The 22,720-nt window shown below is 36.1% G+C and overlaps 3 protein-coding genes across 5 annotated transcripts in view; 2 read left to right on the top strand and 1 right to left on the bottom strand.

The window, feature by feature from the left end:
- Positions 1-22,720, top strand: part of Nop5 (nop5 ribonucleoprotein) — a 199,136-nt gene that overhangs the window by 148,409 nt on the left and 28,007 nt on the right. The window lies entirely within an intron of this gene.
- On the top strand, positions 993-13,858 carry Bdp1 (transcription factor TFIIIB component B'' homolog Bdp1). 2 transcript variants are annotated; one of them, XM_076814064.1, is made up of 7 exons: positions 993-1,280; positions 2,031-2,391; positions 4,624-5,077; positions 5,150-5,583; positions 11,876-11,983; positions 12,842-13,570; positions 13,639-13,858. In XM_076814064.1, the coding sequence occupies exons 2-6, from the start codon at positions 2,058-2,060 to the stop codon at positions 13,540-13,542; spliced, it is 2,031 nt and encodes a 676-aa protein (XP_076670179.1). In that variant the 5' UTR covers positions 993-1,280; positions 2,031-2,057; the 3' UTR covers positions 13,543-13,570; positions 13,639-13,858. The 2 variants fall into 2 exon arrangements, with proteins under 2 accessions (XP_076670179.1, XP_076670178.1); XM_076814063.1 differs by having other exon boundaries at positions 994-1,280; positions 12,842-13,857.
- Positions 14,661-22,346, bottom strand: Secp43 (tRNA Selenocysteine associated protein). Of its 2 annotated transcripts, none has more exons than XM_076814133.1 (5): positions 22,130-22,346; positions 21,235-21,428; positions 20,078-20,400; positions 19,813-20,012; positions 14,661-14,925 (listed from the first exon to the last, which is right to left on the bottom strand). In XM_076814133.1, exons 2-5 carry the CDS (start codon positions 21,418-21,420, stop codon positions 14,801-14,803), a joined length of 834 nt encoding a protein of 277 aa, XP_076670248.1. In that variant the 5' UTR covers positions 21,421-21,428; positions 22,130-22,346; the 3' UTR covers positions 14,661-14,800. The 2 variants fall into 2 exon arrangements, with proteins under 2 accessions (XP_076670248.1, XP_076670247.1); XM_076814132.1 differs by having other exon boundaries at positions 21,235-21,432; positions 22,130-22,345.

Raw genomic sequence — 22,720 nt, 5'->3', positions numbered from 1 at the left:
TCGCCACCAGGTAGCGTATCGCAGCTTTGCTAATCCCAATAGTTTTCGACGTAATCGTCGTATTTTAGGGCGGTATTCTCAGTCGCTACTTATTCATAAGCAAATGCTCAAGCATGCAGCATCCTCTACTAACCTACTAGCTAATAAAGGATGCCGAATGCTTAAGCATTTGCTTAAGAATAAGTAGCGACTGAGAATACCGCCCTTACAGTACTCTACAGTCAAAGAGGAGATAAATAAGAGGCGTCACTCGACAAGGACAGGCATAAACTAGGGAAATCACTAGACAACCAATTTAAATGCCCATTCGGCAATGATCGGTAAACCACGATAAACTTCGGCAATAATCAGCAAATTACGGTAAGGTACATTTTGTCGATTTGAATATCCCGCTCGAATAGACAACCAATTTAAATGCCAAGGTCAAGTAAGGACTTCAAAGGTTCCGCCCGGAGTGACGCCTCTTATTGTATCTCCTCTTTGATTATTGTGGCCTCTTTGCTACAGTAGTAATCCTCTAGGGAGTGATCGAAACAACGTGTATCGTCGCTGATTGGTTGCCGCGATTTCTTTCTATCAGTATTTCTGTTTCTTTTTTTTTACAGTTTCTTTCTCTGTCTACTTCCGCTTTTGCTCCAAAATCGCGGCAACCAATCAGCGACAATACACGTTGTTCCGATCACTCCCTAAAGGATCACTACTTAGAGTACTGTAAGGGCGGTATTCTCAGTCGCTACTTATTCTTAAGCAAATGCTTATGTATGCGGCATCCTCTACTAACCTAGTAGCTAGTAAAGTATGCCAAATGCTTTAGTATTTGCTTAAGAATAAGTAGCGACTGAGAATACCGCCCTAAGTATCCCTCATAGTATATAACGTCACTATATTTCCGAATAGCACCGAGGAGGAACGGAGTTACCCGATTTGCCTGTATCACCATCCCCTTACCGCGAACCTTGCAACCCCCATCAGCACACGCTCTGTCCATATATGTCTATGGTTTAGTGCGATGTTTTCTTATAAAACAAGACTGTTATTACTACTTTACAAATGAATAGTTCTTGCATATTAGTAACTAAACGCTGAAGTAATAATCTATATACATACTTAATTTGATTGATAAGAAAATTGGAACAGAGTATATGAGAGTATATTAAAATGTCAGTGATGATAATAATAACCAATGAATTCGTTTATTTGGATCAGTGAAAGTAAGGTTAATTTGAAAATGTCACAATATCGCTAGTTTATGTTTGAATACGTGTGAGACAGTGTTCTTGGTGAGTAAATATGTAACCTCAAATTTTGAAGTAACATCTATTTAGGTTAAGAAATATTAATGTCTCTTTTATTTATATTTAATAGTAGTACTTTTATACCGTATAAATAATTATGCGAACATCTTACGAGACATATTGCTACGGTTTTCGCATTAAATGTGAACAAATCCTAAGAATATAATACCTAATAATGGTTCAATAGACTGCACTAATTACTTACTTGAAATCATTAAAAGAAACGCAAGAATAGGGAAATTTGTAAACAATACATTTTTTTTATTTGTTGCTGCAAATACATTTCTTTTTCTATGACCATTATATTTATATTTGGATTCGTATCCTTAAGAATTCATTTAATGTCGCTGCTCCAGACACATCGTAGGGAATGGTTTTCTGCATCTCTCATTAAATTTCCATCCAAATCGTTGGAGCGGTTTTCTAGATTTTATGTTCACCACCAAACGCTGCACCGCGTACACGCCTTTACGTTTTTACTCACAACTTTTATGTGCATAGAGATATTTAGACTTTTTTTCTTGTGTGTTAAAGCTCATAGAATACCGATTAAAACTAGAAAAAAAATTCTCTCTATTGTTATTTATCACTTTACAATTTGTGTTTGAAAAGAGGCCTTTTTTAGGGCTCTCGAGGACAACCTACTCCCTTAAAGACAAACTGTATACACCAGCATTTTAACTAAACAAAAATAGGTATATTGTACACAATTTTAATATTGAATTCTCTTTACAGATCTGATTGAACTTGTGTATTAATAAAATGAAGCGAGCTCGAATAAAGGCTATGGTTACTGTTCCAACACGACGGAAAACGACACAAGATTTACCTATTATTGAAGTTGATGTAACTGAATCGAATGGGGAAAACAAGACTCCATCTGATGATGTTTGTGCGACGTCGCATCAATTCTCAGAAAGTAATATCGAAGAGAAACAAGCACAGGAAACATCAGTAATAGAGATACAAATACAGAACGAACAGTCATTTCTTAATGATGAAAATATCCATAGTAAAGACAACTCCAAACAAAGTTTTAATGAGTCAATAAAAGAGGTTGTGCAAACTGCAGAGAATTCAAATATAACACAAATTGGCAAGTATAATTAGATATTAAACATTGAGTGCATGCTGATACTTAAAAATGAAGGAATCAACAGTTTTATAATTGATGTTTAGATAAGTTTCCACAGTGTCAAGCAGAGTTTATACACAATCATTTTACTGTCCAGTAGTTTCAATGTTTTGTAATTTTGCTTTATATTGCGGGATCAGGAACCCCCATAACATAAGAGAGGGCACGGAATAACCAAGACCCGGGGAGTCGGCGGTAGCCCGAGGTGACTAAGGCGACTGATCAGCGCGCAACGAATATGGAGATCGCGGGTTCGAGTCCCGTTTCCGAGGCTCTTTTTTTTCCGTGATCCCACATTTGGGGGCTGGTCCGGGATGGGGGGAGCACCGATCGCCACACGAAGCCCGCCGTTTAAGGTCGTTGTCTGCGACGCGAAAAATAAGTGACCCGTCGAAGTTGTGCGACAATGACATTCGAGGGCGAATGTCGTTGCAGGAGGGCCGAGTGTGGGATGAGGAACCCCCATAACATTAGAGAGGGCACGGAATAACCAAGATCCGGAGAGTCGGCGGTAGCCCGAGGTGGCTAAGGCGGCTGATCAGTGCGCAACGAATCTGGAGATCGCGGGTTCGAGTCCCGCGGCCGAGGCTTTCCTTTTTTCCGTGATCCTACAATATTGTTGTCATTTTAAATGTGAGAACAATACTTATAGTTGCATTTTCACAGTCTTCGTTATAATACTATAGCTACAGAAATTTACATTAACGTGCAAACACTGTTGTTTTCCATAAGGGAGTCAAAGCTGTGGAGTCTGTGATTTAAACTAAATTTTGTTTAGCAAACGTATGGCCGTAATGAACACACATACTCAAAGCGTGTGTATCAATGTGTGTTATTCATACAGATATTTAACGTTAAAGTTATCGCGAAGTGAAAACGAGCTTGGATCATCTCAAATAGAATATCATATAATATGTTCTAAATTGGCAGAATGGATAGCATACTAGACTCAGAATTTGGAGCTCGTGCATTCGAATTTTTGTTAAGTCTACTCTTTTCTCTAATTTCTTCTCGTTTTAAATAGGATCTCCTTAACAATTAATGTTTCTTTTATTACTATAACGATTCTTTAAACAATTATTTTTGATTATTTACATGCTGTTAGGAAAGATGTATCTTTCAGATGCTGGTTTCATAGCGAATCAAGAATATATAGTTAACTACTTGAAAGTTTTTAATTTTGCTCGAAAAATTTAACGAAATTTTATAATTTCCATTTTTAATTAAAACAAAAAATGATATTCTTCAAAATTTTTGTGTTTGTTAAAAATTCCATTGGATGTAAATTTAATGGAAAAAATATTCTTAAAAAATGTCTCCGAAAATAGATTAGTCAATTTTTTAATGTTTAAAACAGTGACATTGTTTTACTCTCGGAAATATAATTTGTACGTCTTTCATGAAATGATGCCTTTAGTGGCATTTAAAACAGTGATTGTTAAAGAAACATGCATAATGTACTGTAACAACTGTACGTATAGTAACTGTAACATTAAAAATGTTTATAGATAATGCATATAGATATAAACACTTGGTGAAATATGGGTATTTAGTGTTACTTTGTACGTGACAAACAAAGTTTAGTTTAAATCGAAGATCCCACTGTTGTACGCTCAGTTTGTTAAACAACTTTACTGAAGTTGTTTACAAACGTGCTTTACTGTTTCATTGGTTCGAACTGCAGTTCCCTTTTGCATAGATCATAAAAATAAAGTGACAAATTTTAATACTTGCAGCATTACGTACATTGCACATATTTCTAGTAGATAATATTTAAACTTTGTGGACACTTAGACAGTTTAAGTGTTTTATTTCGTTTTTCACACATTTTTTTTCTTTTATAATCTTCAGCCCTTTTTAAAAGATTGTTTTTTATCCATAAACAGCTTCAATTATTGGCGTTAAGAACCTTAATTTTGCATATTCATTTTTATATTAAAACTACCTTCTTGTATTATAAACGAAAGAGTTCATTTAAAATGTTTAAATTAATCATTTCTAGAAACAATTTAGAACAATTAAAATACTCCTGTAAGTCGAATTATATTAGAAATACTATCAAACTCAAACTGTATTAGATGTTTTTCATATTGCCAGATGATTCCCATATTTAAGATGTGAAAAGAAGCTTCGGTGTCAAGAAATTAAAAATCGTTAACACTCTTTAATTATTAAATATTTTGTAATTTCTAGCTTCTCCTACAAAATCAGCGCAATGCCGAGTAGGGTTTATAAAACCAACACCTAAATTAGACAGTGGTGGTAGAGCAAGGAGAAACAGTATACAAGGAAGTGGAGCGAGTGCAAGTGAATCAGAAGATGATAGCAGGAGAGTAATTAGTTCCACTATCAACAGTGTGAAAAATGATTCAGTTCATTCAGTACAAAATGCTAAAGACACTGTTGTTAACAATAACAAGAATAACGTATCAAAATCCAAAGTGGGTCAAAAGAGGCGTATCTTAGTTTCGGAATCTGCAAGAAAATTAGCAGAAGCTAGAAGAGAATTTCATTTAAAACATGAAAATAAAACACCAGATAGAAGCAAGCTTACGATGTATGATTTAATATATTATAATCCTGTTACTAATCCTATGAAAAGATCTAAAGAATCTGAAATGACGGCAAGAAAAATTTCAGAATGCCAGTAAGCATATTGTTGATATTATACAAACAGATTTTTTTTCAGTTTATATTGATCTTTTATATATATTTGCAGATCTGAAGAATTTCACGAAGAAGAAAATGAAGACGATCCGTCATCTGCAATGCCTGTACCTCAAGTAAAAGTTGGACCAGATGGCCAGTTAATAATAGATGAACAAAGTCTTGTTATAGAACAAACCAATGCAAAGAAAGGTAGAGAAGTACTAGCCAAGGAAGCTATTATTGATGATGATAGCAATGGTAGTGGATTTTATAAAAAGCGTCAAAAAAGTAAAGAGTGGCCCAAGTGGGAAACTTTAAAATTTTATAAAGCACTAAATACAGTAGGCACAGATTTCCTGCTAATGCAAAGCCTTTTCCCGAATAGAACACGGCAGGAAATTAAATTAAAATTTAAGAAAGAAGAAAAAGTAAATAGAAACTTAGTTGAAAAAGCACTTGCGTACCATCAGGAATTTGATACTGAGATATTGGAGAAATCATTAGGTAAGTGCGAATAATAAATAAATTTTCTAACGAAGTACATATGTGCTTATGTAAGCGTTGGATGATTTCATACACGTATCTACGCTTAGGCGAACAAAAAATGGAACACTATAATTCTTACATAAAATGGTAACATTAGTTTACAGTAATCTCGTGGTGTAGATTCCGCTATGAAATTCTTATGTGAGGTGGTCCCCTAAACTCAAAAATCGACATGAGGCGAAATCCTATGGATACGTTTTCGAGATATCGCCCGATGAATATTTTGGTAATTTTTTAAGAAGACGAACCGACGTTTTTGGCCATATCTCGCGTTAGAGTTGACCGATTTGATCGCGACGACTCTTAAATAAAAGATAAGTAAATTGCATACAACTGTTTCCAACAGTGTTTTCCAATCCGACCAATAGTTTAGGCGGAATCGAGCGAAACTTAAGAAAAATGTAATGTTTTGGGGCAGAAATTGAAATCGAAAATTCACTACACAGCCTGCAAGACATAGAAATTATCATGTGACGTCCAGTTTCTTATTTTCTACGTAGAGTGCGCACCTTTACGAAGAAAACAAGTCCAATCTGAGCAAAATGCATGCACAAATAAGGAAGTTATGGACGATAGAGCGGGAGTGCCTATTTTCAACTTTTTCCCTATTTTTGCATTTCTTCCTGTTTCTTGGCAAATTACGTATTTGTCTTCAATGAAAACAAATTTATGAAATGTCTCGCCATGTTCATCGCTTGCAACACCAAGATTTGGTGGGAAGGAAACCAAATGCGAGTGGAGGAAATGGATCATCAAAGACATCTTAACACCAATATTGAGAGAATGAAGAAGTAAAAAGCATGTTACAGCAGAAGATCGATACAAATGATATTATTACAAACAGCGCTACATACCGATTTTCTTATAGTTCTTGAGCAAATCATTGATGATTTCCACAAAGTCTGGACTTTTATTGTTGCCAAGAAAGCCAGTGACGACCAATCGAAACGAATTGAATGTGGCAGCTTCATTTCGCGATAAATGCAATTCAAATATATGAATGCATCATCTGTTTGTAATAATTTCATTTGTATCGATCATCTGCTATAACATGCTTTGTACTTCGTGATTCTCTCAATATAGGCGTTAAGATGTCTTTGAAGATCCATTTCCTCCACTCGCATTTGGATTTCTTCCCATCAAATCTTGGTGTGGTAAGCGATGAACATGGCGAGAGATTTCATCAGCAGATGAAAAGTATTGAGAGACGCTACCAAGGATTTTGGGATGAGTCAATGATGGGTGACTACGACTGGTTCTTTGTAAGAAAAACTGATCCCAATGCGGGCAAAAGAAATAGAAAGAGCCAAAATTGTTTTTCAAAAATAAAATACATTTAAATTTGTTTTCATTGAAGACAAATACGTAATTTGCCAAGAAACAGGAAGAAATGCAAAAATAGGGAAAAAGTTGAAAATAGGCACTCCTGCTCTATCGTCCATAACTTCCTTATTTGTGCATGCATTTTGCTCAGATTGGACTTGTTTTCTTCGTAAAGGTGCGCACTCTACGTAGAAAATAAGAAACTGGACGTCACATGATAATTTCTATGTCTTGCAGGCTGTGTAGTGAATTTTCGATTTCAATTTCTGCCCCAAAACATTACATTTTTCTTAAGTTTCGCTCGATTCCGCCTAAACTATTGGTCGGATTGGAAAACACTGTTGGAAACAGTTGTATGCAATTTAATAATCTTTAATTTAAGAGTCGTCGCGATCAAATCGGTCAACTCTAACGCGAGATATGGCTAAACACGTCGGCTCGTTTTCTTAAAAAATTACCAAAATATTCATCGGGCGATATCTCGAAAACGTATCCATAGGATTTCGTCTCATGTCGATTTTTGAGTTTAGGGGACCACCTTACATAAGAATTTCATAGTAGAGTCTCGCTGAAAAATAATTTTTTGGATTTTGTAAACTAGTGTAATTGGTTATCTAAGTGACTCGCTTTCATAAATTCTTACATTTGGGGACAGTTGTACAGTTATTCAGATACATAAAATATATGAAAAAGAGTAAAGGAAAAGCTAAGTTTCCATAGATTTAGTATGATCAGAGTATTTCTTGCTCTCCCACGTCTGCCATTTTAGACACTAAATAGGTACAGAATACGAATTTCAAGATATTTTATTTCATTCTCAGATTCTACGTGAATATTATTAGGTATCCAAGAAAGTTTGTGTGGTTTTTGTAGTTTGGAAGCAGCTGGATATGTTGCTACTATTTCATTTACCTTATTCACCTATATAATCACCATTATATTCAATAACCGTTTCCTAATATTTCACAAGCTTCCAAATGCAATTATAAATTTGTAGCTTTTGACGCGAAAGATTGTATCAGTGTCGTTTTCATATTGTCTTCATTTCTAAATGTGTTTTCAGTTAAATAATTTTCCATTGACAAAAACTAGTAATAGTCCATTAGTGGATGGTCTAGAAAGTTTGAAGACTGAATAAAAATTTCCCCGCCAAGGCCTGAAATTCTGTCAATGTTGCTTAGCTTTGTACGGTCTCGTATTATCTTAAGGGGTTCACCTACCGTCAGGAGGTAGAAAAAGCATCGATTCTTTGGGAATTTATTTCAGAAAGTACATGTATATTTTTATGCAATGGATTTTGTATTCAGATGAAGGACACTTTAACAGGTTATTATATTATGTTTTGGTATAAAAATATTTGGTTATTGCACAATTACAACTGATTTCCCGGAAGCTGTTTTTAGAAACATGTTTTGCGGTGACCAACATTATTCGGAACTGGGTTTTCTGAAATTAAAAAAACGAAGAAGATTTAGTTAGTATAATAGTTTATCTAGTCTTTAATCGTTCCGTTTTATAAAATATTAATCTGGGACAAAATGGCAGATGTTTAAAGTGAAATGAACGATTTTCGTAGAAAAAACACTCATTTTTCATCCATAAAATAAAAACTATGCATTGGAAACACAAATGCTTCGATTAAACCTACAAAGTTTCAGAAAGATTGGTGAAGCGGTTTTGGAGAAATCGTGGTCATTGGTCTAGAAACAGCTTTCGGGAAATCAGTTGTAATTTTGCAATAACTAAATATTTTTATACCAAAACATAATATAATAACCTGTTAAAGTGTCCCTCATTTGAATACATAAACCATTGCATAAAAATATGCATGTACTTTCTGAAATAAATTCTCAAAAGATCGATTCTTTTTCTATCTCCTGACGGTAGGTAACCTCTTAAGGTGGAATCAGACGGCGCGTGAATCAGGGATCTTTGCGCGCGAATCGCCGATTCACACGCCATGAGAACACTCATGGTTCGCCAACTCGCGCTCGCAAAGCCGACTAGCCGAGCCCGGACGAGCCGAGCATGCTCGCCGATTCACGCGCCATCTGATTCCACCTTTAAAGAAACAATATGCCCTTACAATTTACTAGTGCTGGCTGCTTTGTTCGCAATTATTCTTCCTGTACCTCTTGAAGCTACGAATCATTGTTATTGCTTGGCCTTGTGATAAAAGTCGATAATGAATAATTCCAGCCACAGTTCACCAAACACTTAATAAAATCTTCCTCCGGTGAAGTACAGGCTTGGACGTATGTGGAGCCGGTTTTCCTGGTGGTGACCGGCAAATGTGGTCGCTTCTTATTGGTGTAAGTTAGCGCCGTTCAGGAGTTGCCCGTTCGGGCAACAGATCAGACTGCCCGGGGCAAACATTTGTCGGCGACAAGCAAGTCACGCCTCCCCGGGCAATACGGTACAGATGCCAGGATGAACAAAGACCGTCGCGTCGACATAACAGTATTAGAATGAACCTACTAACACATGCCTGCCTATGCATCTACGAGCATGTACAACCGTTCCTCCCCACTCCGCTGTAACGATAGCTGACGTCACTGTCCGGAGCTATGCCCACAGCGTTTGCCTCGGGCAGTGGCGGGCGCCCTTGCCCCCTAAAGGGTAGCCTGAACGGCGCTGGTGTAAGTAATACATTTTTCGTCGCAGATTACGCATGCGATCCAAAAAGTTTCCATCCCTCTGGCGGGAGAGCAATGAAATGCGAGCAGCCAGCCTTTGTTGCTTCTAATGATTAGTTAGTTTGTGTGGCACCCACTTTCAAACTCGGTTCACCTTTCCCATTTTGTGTAAATGTCTGTTTCATCCCGAATATAAAACCTTATTACAAGTGTTTTGCACGTTGCCTTTGGATCTGCATCAATAGCGCCTCGTAAATCATAATCATTGATGATACTGGGATGCCCCTTGCGCGGTTCGACATTAAGTGTCTCATCCCTCGTTTTGAATTTTCGCAACTTCTTTTGCACCATACTTTCACTTATGCGATCATTCTCGAAAGGCATACATACCTTTCTGATTACCTCAGTAGCTTTTGTTTCAAGTTGAAACTGGTCACAGTGAAATAAAGTTTTTCACTGCGTCTGAAATATTTCTATTAACTAATGCATTTGTAGTACTTCTAGCTCTGGGATGCGTAGATGCAATAGAAAGTCGTAATACATTTGGACAACAAATGCCAAAGTTACCGCACGAACTTTCTTGAATACCTATGTGATAATATCGAGTATTTCCTTTTCCAGCTCTAATATAATGGCTATCACTCTTCAATATGTACTCTAAATCAAATCCACAGTATCTTCAAATTTCTGGTAACTCTAATCCTCCTGCAGAGCTTCTCTGAGTGCTCTGAGAATTTGTAGCACATGTTTTTTTGTTCAAAAGTTTCATCCTAGCTGATTCCCAATATGCTCAAGGGAATTTATATCGGGTTAATGCCTATATTCTAACTTCTATTAAAAAGTGTAAAATAGCGTGCTGAATGCAAATAGACATTATCTAGCATTGATAAGACATTCTTTTCAATCATGTTGGTAAATGGTAGAACGCAGTTCATTAAAATTTCTTCTATGTGAGAATTAGCTCTGAATGTCCCTTGTTTAAGAAGGACCAGTTTTGTAATTGCCTAGCTTTTTACATCGACCCAAATGAAGATAACCCTCTATGCTAAGGCGCCTAATTCGAAATGGTGCAGGCTACATATTGTTCTCTAAGTCTTCTCCAGGCCATTCCCTATCTATTAGAACATTAGGTGATTATAGGAAAAATCTAGATTTATTAGTGGAAAGGACTGGCCTGCTGATCCTTAGTTCATCTCACATGCTTTGGTCATGATGCTCTCGTGTCAAATGTGGATCTGCGACTGGCCCTCTGCTCATAAAACTTACATTCTGCAACTATCTTCTGATGACCCAAACATTCATGTCTGGTTTTCCTGAATTTGGCAGACTCATTATCGAATTTCATTTCTGGGACATTTATTTCTCAGAATCTTCTGGCAAGTCTGTTGGTGCTGTCAATGGAAGCACCAAGTTTTTTTCCAAATGTATCAATAACTTTCCACATATTCAGTGGAAGCGGCATTTCTTGAAGAGTCTTTCGCACTAGTAGCATATGTAATTTCTTAGTAAATGTTAAAAACTGACCCAAACAATGAATAAATATGGCTTTTTATATGAAAGCATGGAATACATCACCCATTCCCTAAATGGGGAAAATCAAATTGCAAAATCTTATGTACATGATAATCTACGTGTTTCTGTAATACAGGGTGTCCCAAAATAATGGGACAATTCGAAACATGCAAATTCTTCGTGCAAAAGATATTACCGTTTTGGGATCCAAAGCTTCCTTCTTGAGATATTAATTATTAACAATCGAATATTAGCGGAGGCGTGCGTAGACATAAGTTCACACACACAGTACGCGCTGAACGCGCTAACCTATCTTTACGGTTTTAACCAGCGCGGTCGGCTCTACTGCGTGTGTGGGTCTGTATCTACGCGTGTCTCCTGCGTGTGTGTGTGCTGGAAGTCACTGTTCCGTGCTCAGCAGTTTCAGCTTTAAACTGCGCGGCCCGGAAGCTCCACTGCTAATATTCAACTGTTAATATCTCGAGAACGAAGTTTTTTTGCACGAAGAATTTGCATGTTTCGGATTCAACATGTATCAAAATACAAAATGTGGATACAACTGATATGTCTTTCACCCTGAATTTTTTTATCAGAATTTTTATTGGAACCTAAATAACAAATAGCAAGTAATAATCTTGTTACATTTCTCTATTTCTTATCACTTACTCCTTGGCAGTTATTCGATACAATACTTGTGTCAAGACACCTTATATAATAAAAAGTAAATGTATTGATTATTAATTGTGTACTCATTGTTTTTAAATTTTGTTTATAAATAGCTACATTCGAACATTCAGAGAAGGAATATGTCAACGCTCAAAAGAAACATAAACAACTAGGATCAAAAGAAAAGAACAATGTAAAGCCAGAAAGGAAGCGAAAAGGCAGTAAGTTAAAATATAGAGGAATGTTGAATTTACATAATATCTTCTATATATTTTAAATATTTTCTATCACTAAATGTTAATATATTAACACATTCGTTGCTTACGCGTATAAGCTGGAGTTCTGCGTTAGGCACGTATTTGGGCTTTCGAGTCTCAATTAGCAATCGGAGAACTATCGTTTTCTACTTACAAGGGAAGATCACGAACCCGAAAATTCAAAAAATTCTGAAACTTCGTGAATATGTAGGGAATGTCCTCCTGATTACAACGCAATTTTTGTTTGCTGCCAAATTTACTCGAAGGGGGTGAAATTAACCCCTGAAAATTCGGTTATTTTCCGATTTTGTTATAATTCGCAAACTGTAAGAGATAGAAAACAAGTTTCAAGACAAAAGTTACTTCTTTTAATTAGATCTATCATTTGGTGAACAAATTATTTTACAGTTCACGAGTTATAACAAAAAATCGGAAAATATCCGGATTTTCAGGGGTCAAATATACCCCCTTAGAGCGAATTTGGGCAGCAAATAAACATTGGGTTGTAATCAGGAGGAAATTCCCAACATATTCACAAAGTTTCAGATTTTTTTTAATTTGGGTTTGGGATCTTCCCTTGTTAGCCCAATAAAATATATTTTATTTTGTTCTAAATTGGAAGAAACGTTTTATTGACCAAGCAAACTCTGATCAAATTTGTCAAATGCAGAACTCTGCTGTACGAATACAATTAAGTCAATTTCCCAAATACAAATCAGGTGGCTGTGATATTATGCTGTTTAGAAGTTAGATATATAAGATTTATTTATTAAATAGATAAACATAAAAATTTAGTTTTATAACCGCGATTAACATCTTTAGGGATTGTAGCATCTAGTATTGGAGAAATGGATGCATCAGACAATGAAGAAGAACAATGTTTAGAATTGACGGCAGAGAATGAAAACACAGAAACAAGCGATCGATACCAGCAATTATTAAAGAAAGCAAATAAAAAACGTAAAAGGTCAACGGAAGAGAAGAAAATATCAGGGGAGCCATTAACTGAAATGGATGATATCGAATCATTAGGCTCGTGTAATGGTTTTGATAGCGATACAGAGATTTATCACGTGAGACCAACTAGATCTGGGAGATTACCAAAGGTAAAAAAACTACAAGGGCCAGATATAAATACACTTGATAATGAAAGACTAAATTATGAGTCCACTGATTACGAAACTGTAATATCAACAAATGCTAACACAAAAGCTGAAAATAATTCAAATTTAGAGAGTACTAATAGCAATATAGAAACCCGTTATGAAAAGTCTGTTAAAACAGTGATACCGAATATTGGTCATGTAGAACCAGGATCCTTAGTTATTTTATCAAAGGAATCATCAGAGGAACCCGGGAAAAGTGTCTTACAAGTTTACATGGTTAGTTCTGATATCAACTCTTCTCAAAATCTTGAAGAATCTACCATGACACCTGTGAATTTACCACCAGAACTCTTGGCAACTGTAACTACCAGATTATCAGACGTCGAATCAATTACAGTAAAAGAAGAATGTGAATAATTTATTTTACAATGCTTAGTGTTAATAGGTAAATATCATTTCTAAAGATAATATATTATCGCATCACTATTTAATGCTCATTATTATAATTCTTAGCTTACTATCAGTAAAAACAATTAAGATTGTATAGCATACCATATACATAACACTTTTTTAGAACGACAACTACGTGTATTTCATGGAATAAAAAGCGAAATCTAGTAAATAAATTTTATATATAATGTTTCATACAAAAAAAAATCTGTTTTATTATGTATATATGATTTTTTTTAATAATAAATTTAAATATAATGTTAAATTTTTACAAGATTAATAATTCCCTTAAACTATGTACAAGGAGTTTAAGAAAAATGTGAAAATTTTTTTCGAAGATTTTTATTAGAACATGGTTCGTATACAGCAGGCCTGTCCAGGGATTTGCTCGCATGGTCAACCGCGAGTTGCTCTTCGCTCTTGAATGCACTGAGCCAGGCCCCTCGCGCCCCTCAAGATCGAAAGGTCCCATGGTGGGGCACAACCGTCGCTCTTGCCTTCGCTCGCGACCACCCGCGTGCCTTCTTCGAGGGCAAGAGCAAAGGTTGGACGGGCCTGGTATACAGGGTGGTTCACGCAACTGATGTAAGGTTATATCGCTTTTCTGGTTGCAATTAGAAAAAACGTTGAATGATTTAAAATACCTCCCTCTGACAATCTTTCTGGTTATGGTAAACATCATGGAGACCGGGCTCCCAAATGGCCCGATGTGGCCTTCGCTGGCCTAACGCAACAATCATTTTCATTTTTTTCCGGACGGCCTAATGAGCATGTTAAGCTAATTGATTAAGCTAGTTGCTCTTTTACAGGTTTCTGTTTTGGTGTTATGGAAAGTATAAAAGAAGATACTTATAGGTTAAATATTAGGCGTCACATCAACTTTTTTTTATCATTTTTTTACACAGAATCTTGAGAAAATATTTCACATTTTTCTTAACACATTGTATATATTCGTGTATTCCTATTAAAAGATATCTAAATTATTAGTAACGTTAATTCATTTATGTTTCAAAAGTGTTGATTCTGGTTATGGAATTATGTATGATTTATACCTGCAATAGACATAAAGTACACAAAGCATCCAATTTTGTTTACTTATTTTATTATAATCTGTCTTATAAATTTTTTGCTATATATTTGTACACGAATCACTGATTTATTTAAGAATTATTTAAATAATGAATATCGGACATGTGGAAGATAATAGCAATATACATATAGATATTTAATAACACAATTCTAGTGTGTCACATGGAATCCATTTTGAACTTTCCAATGCATCCCACAAATTATAATCTTGCTCTATTATTTCTCTGTTAAGTTTGTCGATGTCTATAGGAACGGAGTGTTCTGCAAAAAAAGAAATGGAAATACAATTATGATCATACGAAATTTTGTTTATGTTTCGTGAAAAATGGATTAAAAAATTTATACATATTTTTTTTGATCTATAACAATATCCCACAGCGTTTAATCTAAGTTTAAAAATTAATTGTTATCTTATTTACAACACAAAGTTAAAAAAAAACTTTGTAATGAGGGAATTCCAAAACAAACAAAAATTGAAGTAGAAACAAAATAAACAGTTTCTACTTATATCACTCCATTGAGGACAGCTGATCCAATGATATAACCAAATGATTTTAGTATTCAAAACCCATTGTTTCCGTCTTTTCAAACAAATAATTATATTATCCATATAAAAGGAAAAAGAAAATAACAAAATATTCTTGTAAATTATGTACTTGAGTGTATTGTACTTGAACTTTTAAGTTGTAATGTTGCAGTGCGATCAGATGTAAGAATTTTTAAGCGAAGAAAATATATAGTCTATAAGAGTATAATGTTTTTTTTGCTTATGGATTCTTAACGCGAGGTTGAAATGTGGAACAGTTATCCTTCACTCAAATCTAAAATAAAGTAATATTATTTCTCACGTATTGTGTAATATTGTGCTTGCTTAAAAATTCTTACACCTGATCACACTGCAACATCACAACCTAAAAGTTTAACTACAACACCAGATAGAACAATTATGTTCTGAATCGAGCGTCGCATCCCGAGTCGCAAATTGAGTCCCGAAATAACGAGTACCAGAATATGTTTGTGTGTCGACAAAATTTTGGGATCACAACCCGACCCGAGGCTCGGGTACCCGTAATGTCGTGTACCCGCACACCCCAATGCAATGAGTCACATGGCAACTGTACTTCCTTTTTAAAGGGTTAGACTACTGTAAAACGTTTGAAAAATCGTAATTTTCTTTTTTCGCTTAAATATTAGTTTGAAATTTCTGGAATGACATGCAAAAGGTTTGAAATATAAATATAGCTTAGTTTTGGAGATACAGAGTCGAATGTCTGCGCGTCGAATGATGGCGCATGATCAAAACGTGGTACATGATATCTCAATCTGTATTGATGCAATTGTGACCAAATTTTGCAGGCACCTTTGTTGGTACATTCTCTAAGCATTATCGGACCATTTTATGGAAATTGATTTTTTTTTGCGGGAGTTACAGACGAATCGTCGCGATATTCGGCATCCTTTTCTTTAATACGCTGTTATTCAGCGAATTTTCAAAATATTAAAAAACAGGTCCGTTAATGCTTATGAATAACATTATACTTAATAGACAACTTTTGTTTTCTTATTTTAGACAATCAAAATTTGAGTTAGGAGGTACACCGTTTAAGACAGACTGGGTCATCTCTAAATTGTCTATGACTTCTGAATGCATGAGATCGATAAATAGTGAGTTTGAAAACATGGGTGAGAAAAATTCGTGAGCGAACTGAAACTTTATTATCGACATTTCATGCCTATAAGTATTAAGGGGGTAGACTACTGTAAAGGCCCGAAAAATTACGTAATCTTCTGATGCAAATTGTAGCGAAACTTATCAGCGGATTAAATTGCGGTTCAAAACTTGATTTTGGCATATTATAAAGCATTAGAAACCATTATAAAAATTAAAAATATATATATATATATATATATATATATATATATATATATTGTCTTCGAATACCCAACTCACTATCATGTATATATCGTATATATATATATAAATATATATTATCTTCGAATACCCAACTCACTATCATATATATATCGTATCGCTCCTTTTCTCGAAAACATACTGCAAATGTAAACGTAACGCAGCACGAATTTTTCAGATGACCTAATAGTTTTCTAAATATTAGACCAAATAGGATTTTCACCCCCAACTTCTGAAGGATATTTTCACCCTTCCTATATGAATATTGATAGATAAAAAAATACGTGTCAATTGGGGTTTTAAAAACTACATACTGAGTATCCAAGTTTCATCAAAATTGGTGATTGTTAGTTTGCGACTTGTATCTTGTGAAAATAATATTTAGCAGAATACGTATTAAAATCAGAACAAAATATATGTTTATACGTATTGAATTAAGTTACAGTGTTGCCCCGTTATAAGTCCGAGTCCCCTGTTAAGCCGGGTCCAGACCTGAATGAGTATACGCTGAGCAGGCTGAGCGCGCATGAATATTTTGATGTGGACGGGTGAAACGGTAGCCAGGACCGCATGCTTCTACGTCAGAAAGGTGAGCATGAACGCATATGCTAGTGTGGACGTGTCATTCGTGGTGACTCGGCGCATGCGCCCCGACTCGCGAATGCCGGCGAAGGCACATGGCCTGAGCCGACCATTGTTGGTTTTCTCCCACACATCACAGGAAGTTTGGAGTGCATTGCGTTCAGCGTGGAAGATAGAAGCAGATGTGATACTTTTCTAAAATCCTCGATGCCTCGGATTTTCATAATATTGAAATATATGGTAGTCCATGTGAAATTAGGGAGGGTTAAGTCCTCATTTTTGCAGATTCGAAATTGTTTAAACAATACAAATCTTCAAAGTTACCTGCTTTCGGTGATTTTTACGAAACCCGCCTACGGAAATTAATTTTAATGACCTAAATTATTGAAGCTATGGACTTGCGTCTTTTTTTTTTTAATCACGAAGGATGGATCTATGTGAATGAATTTAATCCATTGCTAATATTGCCATAAACAGTTAATCAAAAATCTAAAAATGACATTTTCAACAATATAATGCAATTACCATATGATAGAATTCAAAGCTCTATTTTACTGAATAATTTGTCTTTTTTTTCTTCACTACACCCTTCATCGTTCTTAATTTATACAGCCTGAACGACTCGCTGTTGTGTTAAAAAATCACACGAAACTATTCTTAACGAATTCAGCTTGAAATTATATAAATAAATTTTTCACGAAATTGCCTTCATTATGGTCCCTGTATTGGTAAACAGGATGACTCGGAGGGTTGAGCTGTAAGTTTATTTAGCTAATCACACCATCTTTACGACTGCGGAGTGGGCTAAGCTAAGCACAGAAGTTGGCGAAGAAAGACACAATGGCACAGTTTCGACCCCTCCGAATGCGTCATTCGTGCGCGCTCAGCCTGCTCAGCGTATACGCACTCGGGTCTGGACCCGGCTTTACGTTCGAAGTACATTTCTATGCTCACTGCTTCTTTTGTACTCGTCCCGAAGAGGGCGCGAGGCTGAGAATGAGCGAGAGGGCATGCGACAGCGAGAAGCCATACATTTCGGTCGCGATAGTGGCGGCATCGTCTTACTGTGAGAAGACGGTAGAGAACAAAGGCGAACCGAATAGCATACCGTTTTGTTAAGGCCCTCGTGTACCAACGAGCATGCTCGCTGGTGTGCGAGTGTCTTTAGAGGTTCAGCCTGTCCCCTGAGTATAGCAAATTGACAAGTTTATGGGCACCAGAAGCAATTTATGTAGTACAATATCACACGAAATGTTTGAAATGTATTATATATGCAGAGTTCGGAGGGAGTCGGCTCCAATGATGGAGGGGGAAAAACCTACAGGAGCGGTAGTTATGTGTGCATGAACTACACCACACATAACCACCACTTCTGTGGGTGTTTCCCCCTCCATCATTGGAGCAGACTCCCTCCGAACTCTGTATATACAGGGTCAGCGTTTTATCCTGCAACACGCGCTCGCACAAACTTGTAGAATGGCAACAGCGCTTCACGGACGCATTCCACTACAACCATGCACCGGCCCAGCGAAGAGCTGCCAGCAGTGATGCCAGAACCGTGGGTTTTCGCCCACGGGCGCTACCCCCACTCTATGACCAAGCGTACCCCCTCCTAGCGTCTGTACCGCACCACACAAGCATACCCGTCCCTCTATCCGTGTGCCGTACGCGCTGCCTGGCCGCCGCTCTTCGGCGAGAATACGTTTTACCGAGGTTCAAATCCCGATGCAAAGATTCTACTTTTTTCATTAATTATTCTCTAACTTCTCTTTCAATATTCTCAGTAGAACAAAAACTTGAAAAATGCTAATTTACAAATCATTTTCGTAAATGGCTAATGTACGATGTTGCTCTTCCGCCTTTTTTATACATAAACAGAAATAAAGCTTATTTATGTATAATATTAAATCTCTGTTGTGTGGCGTTGAGTAGCTAAAACATTCAGACACAAAAATTCTAGAAAAAAAATTCAAACACCGCGACAATCAAAGACACGTCCCATTAGCTACCCCTTACGTCTGATCTAGGTATGCACTGCATTAAGGATAAAATCATAAAAAAGAAAACCAGAACAATAGATTCTGAGGTCTGCAGAACTAACACGTAATTGAATAAAAATTTAATTTCTCAATTTCTGAAAGTAATGACACAGAAACAACTAGCCTATTGTTTATCAACACCACGAATTTTAAAAGCAGCATTAAATACAGTATCAAATAAACAGTTTGCAAAAGCTTTTTACAACAATTATGGTTAAAAAATTGATAGAAAAAAAATAAGTAAATGTAAAATATGTTAAATTATCCATCATTAAGAGGAAATAATTGTTTCTTATTTTTCGACGCAAATTGCATTCCAATATCTCTTATAGTTCAAAAGTTATACGACAAAGGCCCCAAATTTTGCAACCCGGGCCGGGAAATCTGAATAGCTCTTTGCGACGTTAATTTGAAAGAGACCGTCCCAAAATTCTCGAAGCTCGAGCATCACTGCTGTCCAGCGGTCGCTGGCCGCTCTCCGAACGCCGGGACGGTGCACGGTTGTAGTAGAATGCATCCGTGAGGCGCTGTTGCCATTTTACCTGTTCGCGCGAACGCGGGTTGCAGGATAAAACGCTAACCCTGTATGTAGAAATATATATTGTTTTCTTTTACCAATCAATTCCAATTCATCTTCCTCTGGTTTCTGATCTGATACATAGCTATTATATCCATCTGATGTAGGCTCACTCTCGTAATAACCCTGTTGCCATGCACTATAACTGTTCCAATAAGATGATGTATCATAGTAGTTGTAAGCATCCGAATTCATATTTGAGGCTGTATACTCAGATGACGATTGTGGGGGAGTAGATCTGAAAAAGATTAAAAGATTAATGACCAGTTATAAAATAAATATGTCGAAAGATGTTTTACATACCCGGATATCTTATTCCATGGTCTTGGAACAGCGTTACAAATTTTTAATGATTTTGTTCCCAGTCCTCTATATCCATTCATAGTAACTAGACTATTTTTCTGTTCTTCTTCATTGGCAAATCTAACAAATCCATATCCTTTACTAAATCCAGAACTATCTAAAATTACTTTAGCAGTTCTAATTGAATTATATTTGGCAGCAAATGCCCTATATAAAGAATAATCATCTACATCTGTCGACAGATCTCCAACCCAAATACTGAATTCCCTTTCTGCTGCTGGCTTTCCTGTTGTACTAGCATGATTTAATCGAAATCTTACAGGCTAAAATAAAAAGTAAAAATGAATTAAAAAAATAATTCAATAAATGGTAATTATTTAGAAGTTTTCCATCCTCGCCGATTTCAATGATTTTTGGATATGTTGGCGGGGACACGATTGTGAACAACTTTTTCCTATACATGTTACTGCCGCTCGACCTTCGTTTCCGAGATATTCGCGAAAAACTGTTGCTACTACACAATGTATCCTACCGCATACCTACCTACAGTACGCGTCCGTGGCAGCGTATGCGCCAGTATGGGACAAAACAAATGACGAAGCTGACCTTTGTTTCCGAGATATTTGCGAAAAACTTCTTTTGACTTATTCCGACGCATCGCATTCCACTTTCCAACTTGTCCCGAGTATTAGTATTGGTTGGGGCCAGATTAGGGCGGGGGCGCGCGCCCGCTCGCGGGCGCGTAAAGCAGGATAGCGAACCGATATGAGTCGGGGTGTTGACGGGTATCCGCAAATTTCTGTTTCAGATCTCGAAACTCACATCAGTTTGCTATCATGCTTTACGCACCCCCCGCGCTAATCGAGCCCCAACCAATACCAATACCCGGGACAAGTTGGAAAGTGGAATGCGTCGCGTCGGTATAAATCAACAGAAGTTTTTCGCAAATATCTCGAAAACGAAGGTTGTGCGGCGGTAAAATGTATAGGAAAAAGTTGTTCAGAATTTTGATCTTGATAACGTATCCAAAAATCATTGAAATCAGTGAGGTTGGAAAACTTGTAAATAATTACCGTCATGTTTAACCATACATATAAGACAAATGTATTTTTTTTTTTTTTTAAAAAGACTTAATGAAAACCTTTCCAAGTTCTTACTGGATTAGAGCCGGGAATCACTTTCCCATTTAGTTTGTGCATCGCGTCGAGTGCCATTTCATCAGTTGGAAAGTGGACAAAACAATAACCCGCTGGTTCACCAGTGTAGCGATTCCGCATTACTTTAACAGTTTGTGGTTGTTCTCCCATTTTATGAAAAGCATTCATTATGAAACTCTCTGTCATATATGGTTCTAACTGAAACAAATTATGCGCATAATTTTAGCAAAAGCAATAAACAAACAAATTTATAAAATTAAGTTTTTTGGTGACAATTTTGTTGGCTTACACAATTCGTATATAATCGGGGAGAGTGCTAAAAGTATTATAAACTAATATCTGTATCACTGTAGAGACGTAGACTTAAATCTTGTTATATAAAATGGAGTTTTCATCAAAATCAGAATTGGGCAAAAAATTATTTGAAATAAAAATTTGTGTACAAAATTTTTATTTCAAATAATTTTTTGCCCAATTCTGATTTTCATATTACTTACATCATAAGCTGTTAAATGTAACTGATATAAACAGATAAGGGTATGAAATTTATGTATGAATGATAATTATTTTAATCATTTATTCAAATAAATTATTTACAAACGAAATGTTCAATAGTTTATTTCGCATCATCCTCTACATTGCTCGATACTTCGTATATAATATGTCAGCTACAAACAGTTTATTTCTTTTTCCTATTAGAAACCGAATGATTATATGATACTTTAATTAAGCGTAGTTTGTCGATTCTCGCTTAAACTGAATTGAATAAATTTACACTGAATAAAACGCGGTTAACGACTACATCTCTTATATTTTTAAAAATGTTTTGTTTGGAATTCTTTTAGCATTACGTTCTGGATATGCGTTTTTAAAATAAACCTCAATTTTTACTCACACCACCCATCCATAGTTGACATAATACCATTGGTCCTGACATTGTCTTGTTTGTTTGTTGAAACTGACAAAACACTTATATTTCTGTTATAAAACCCGAAACGTAAGAATTCATAACCTAAATTATTTGAATAATTAGAGACTTTACTCCGCTATTTTGTAAACAGCATCCATGGTATATGTAGTTATACGTGATTACCACTCTGCTAAAAGAGATCGTTCCTACTGCCGCTAAAACACTAAAGAGGTGAATATGCTGTTGCGATGTTGCGAGTTGCGATTCTCGCTCTAGCGGCGTTCGACACAAACTTTAGAAGCGCGAAGTTCAAAACGGAACATACGAGTGTAATAGGAAAGGGAAACAAAGCGAAGTTCGCACAAGCCCGAGGGGTTTGAAAATAGTTAGAGATTCTTTAATGAGAAAACTTCAAGATTATAAATTAATCAATACCCGCTTGGAAACGGGTGTTTGAATAAATGAACTGCACTTTGATCCCTTCTCCTAGATGTAATTCCAGAGCAATGTTGTTAAACGCTTGATTCTAAAAATCAATAACTGTGAAGGAAATAGATTCACCAATGAGAATTTAGT

This window comes from Andrena cerasifolii, chromosome 6, assembly GCF_050908995.1.
Source record: "Andrena cerasifolii isolate SP2316 chromosome 6, iyAndCera1_principal, whole genome shotgun sequence".
NCBI lineage: Eukaryota > Metazoa > Arthropoda > Insecta > Hymenoptera > Andrenidae > Andrena > Andrena cerasifolii.
Note: the sequence above shows the minus strand (reverse complement) of the source record. Positions and strands in the feature narration are given on the sequence as shown.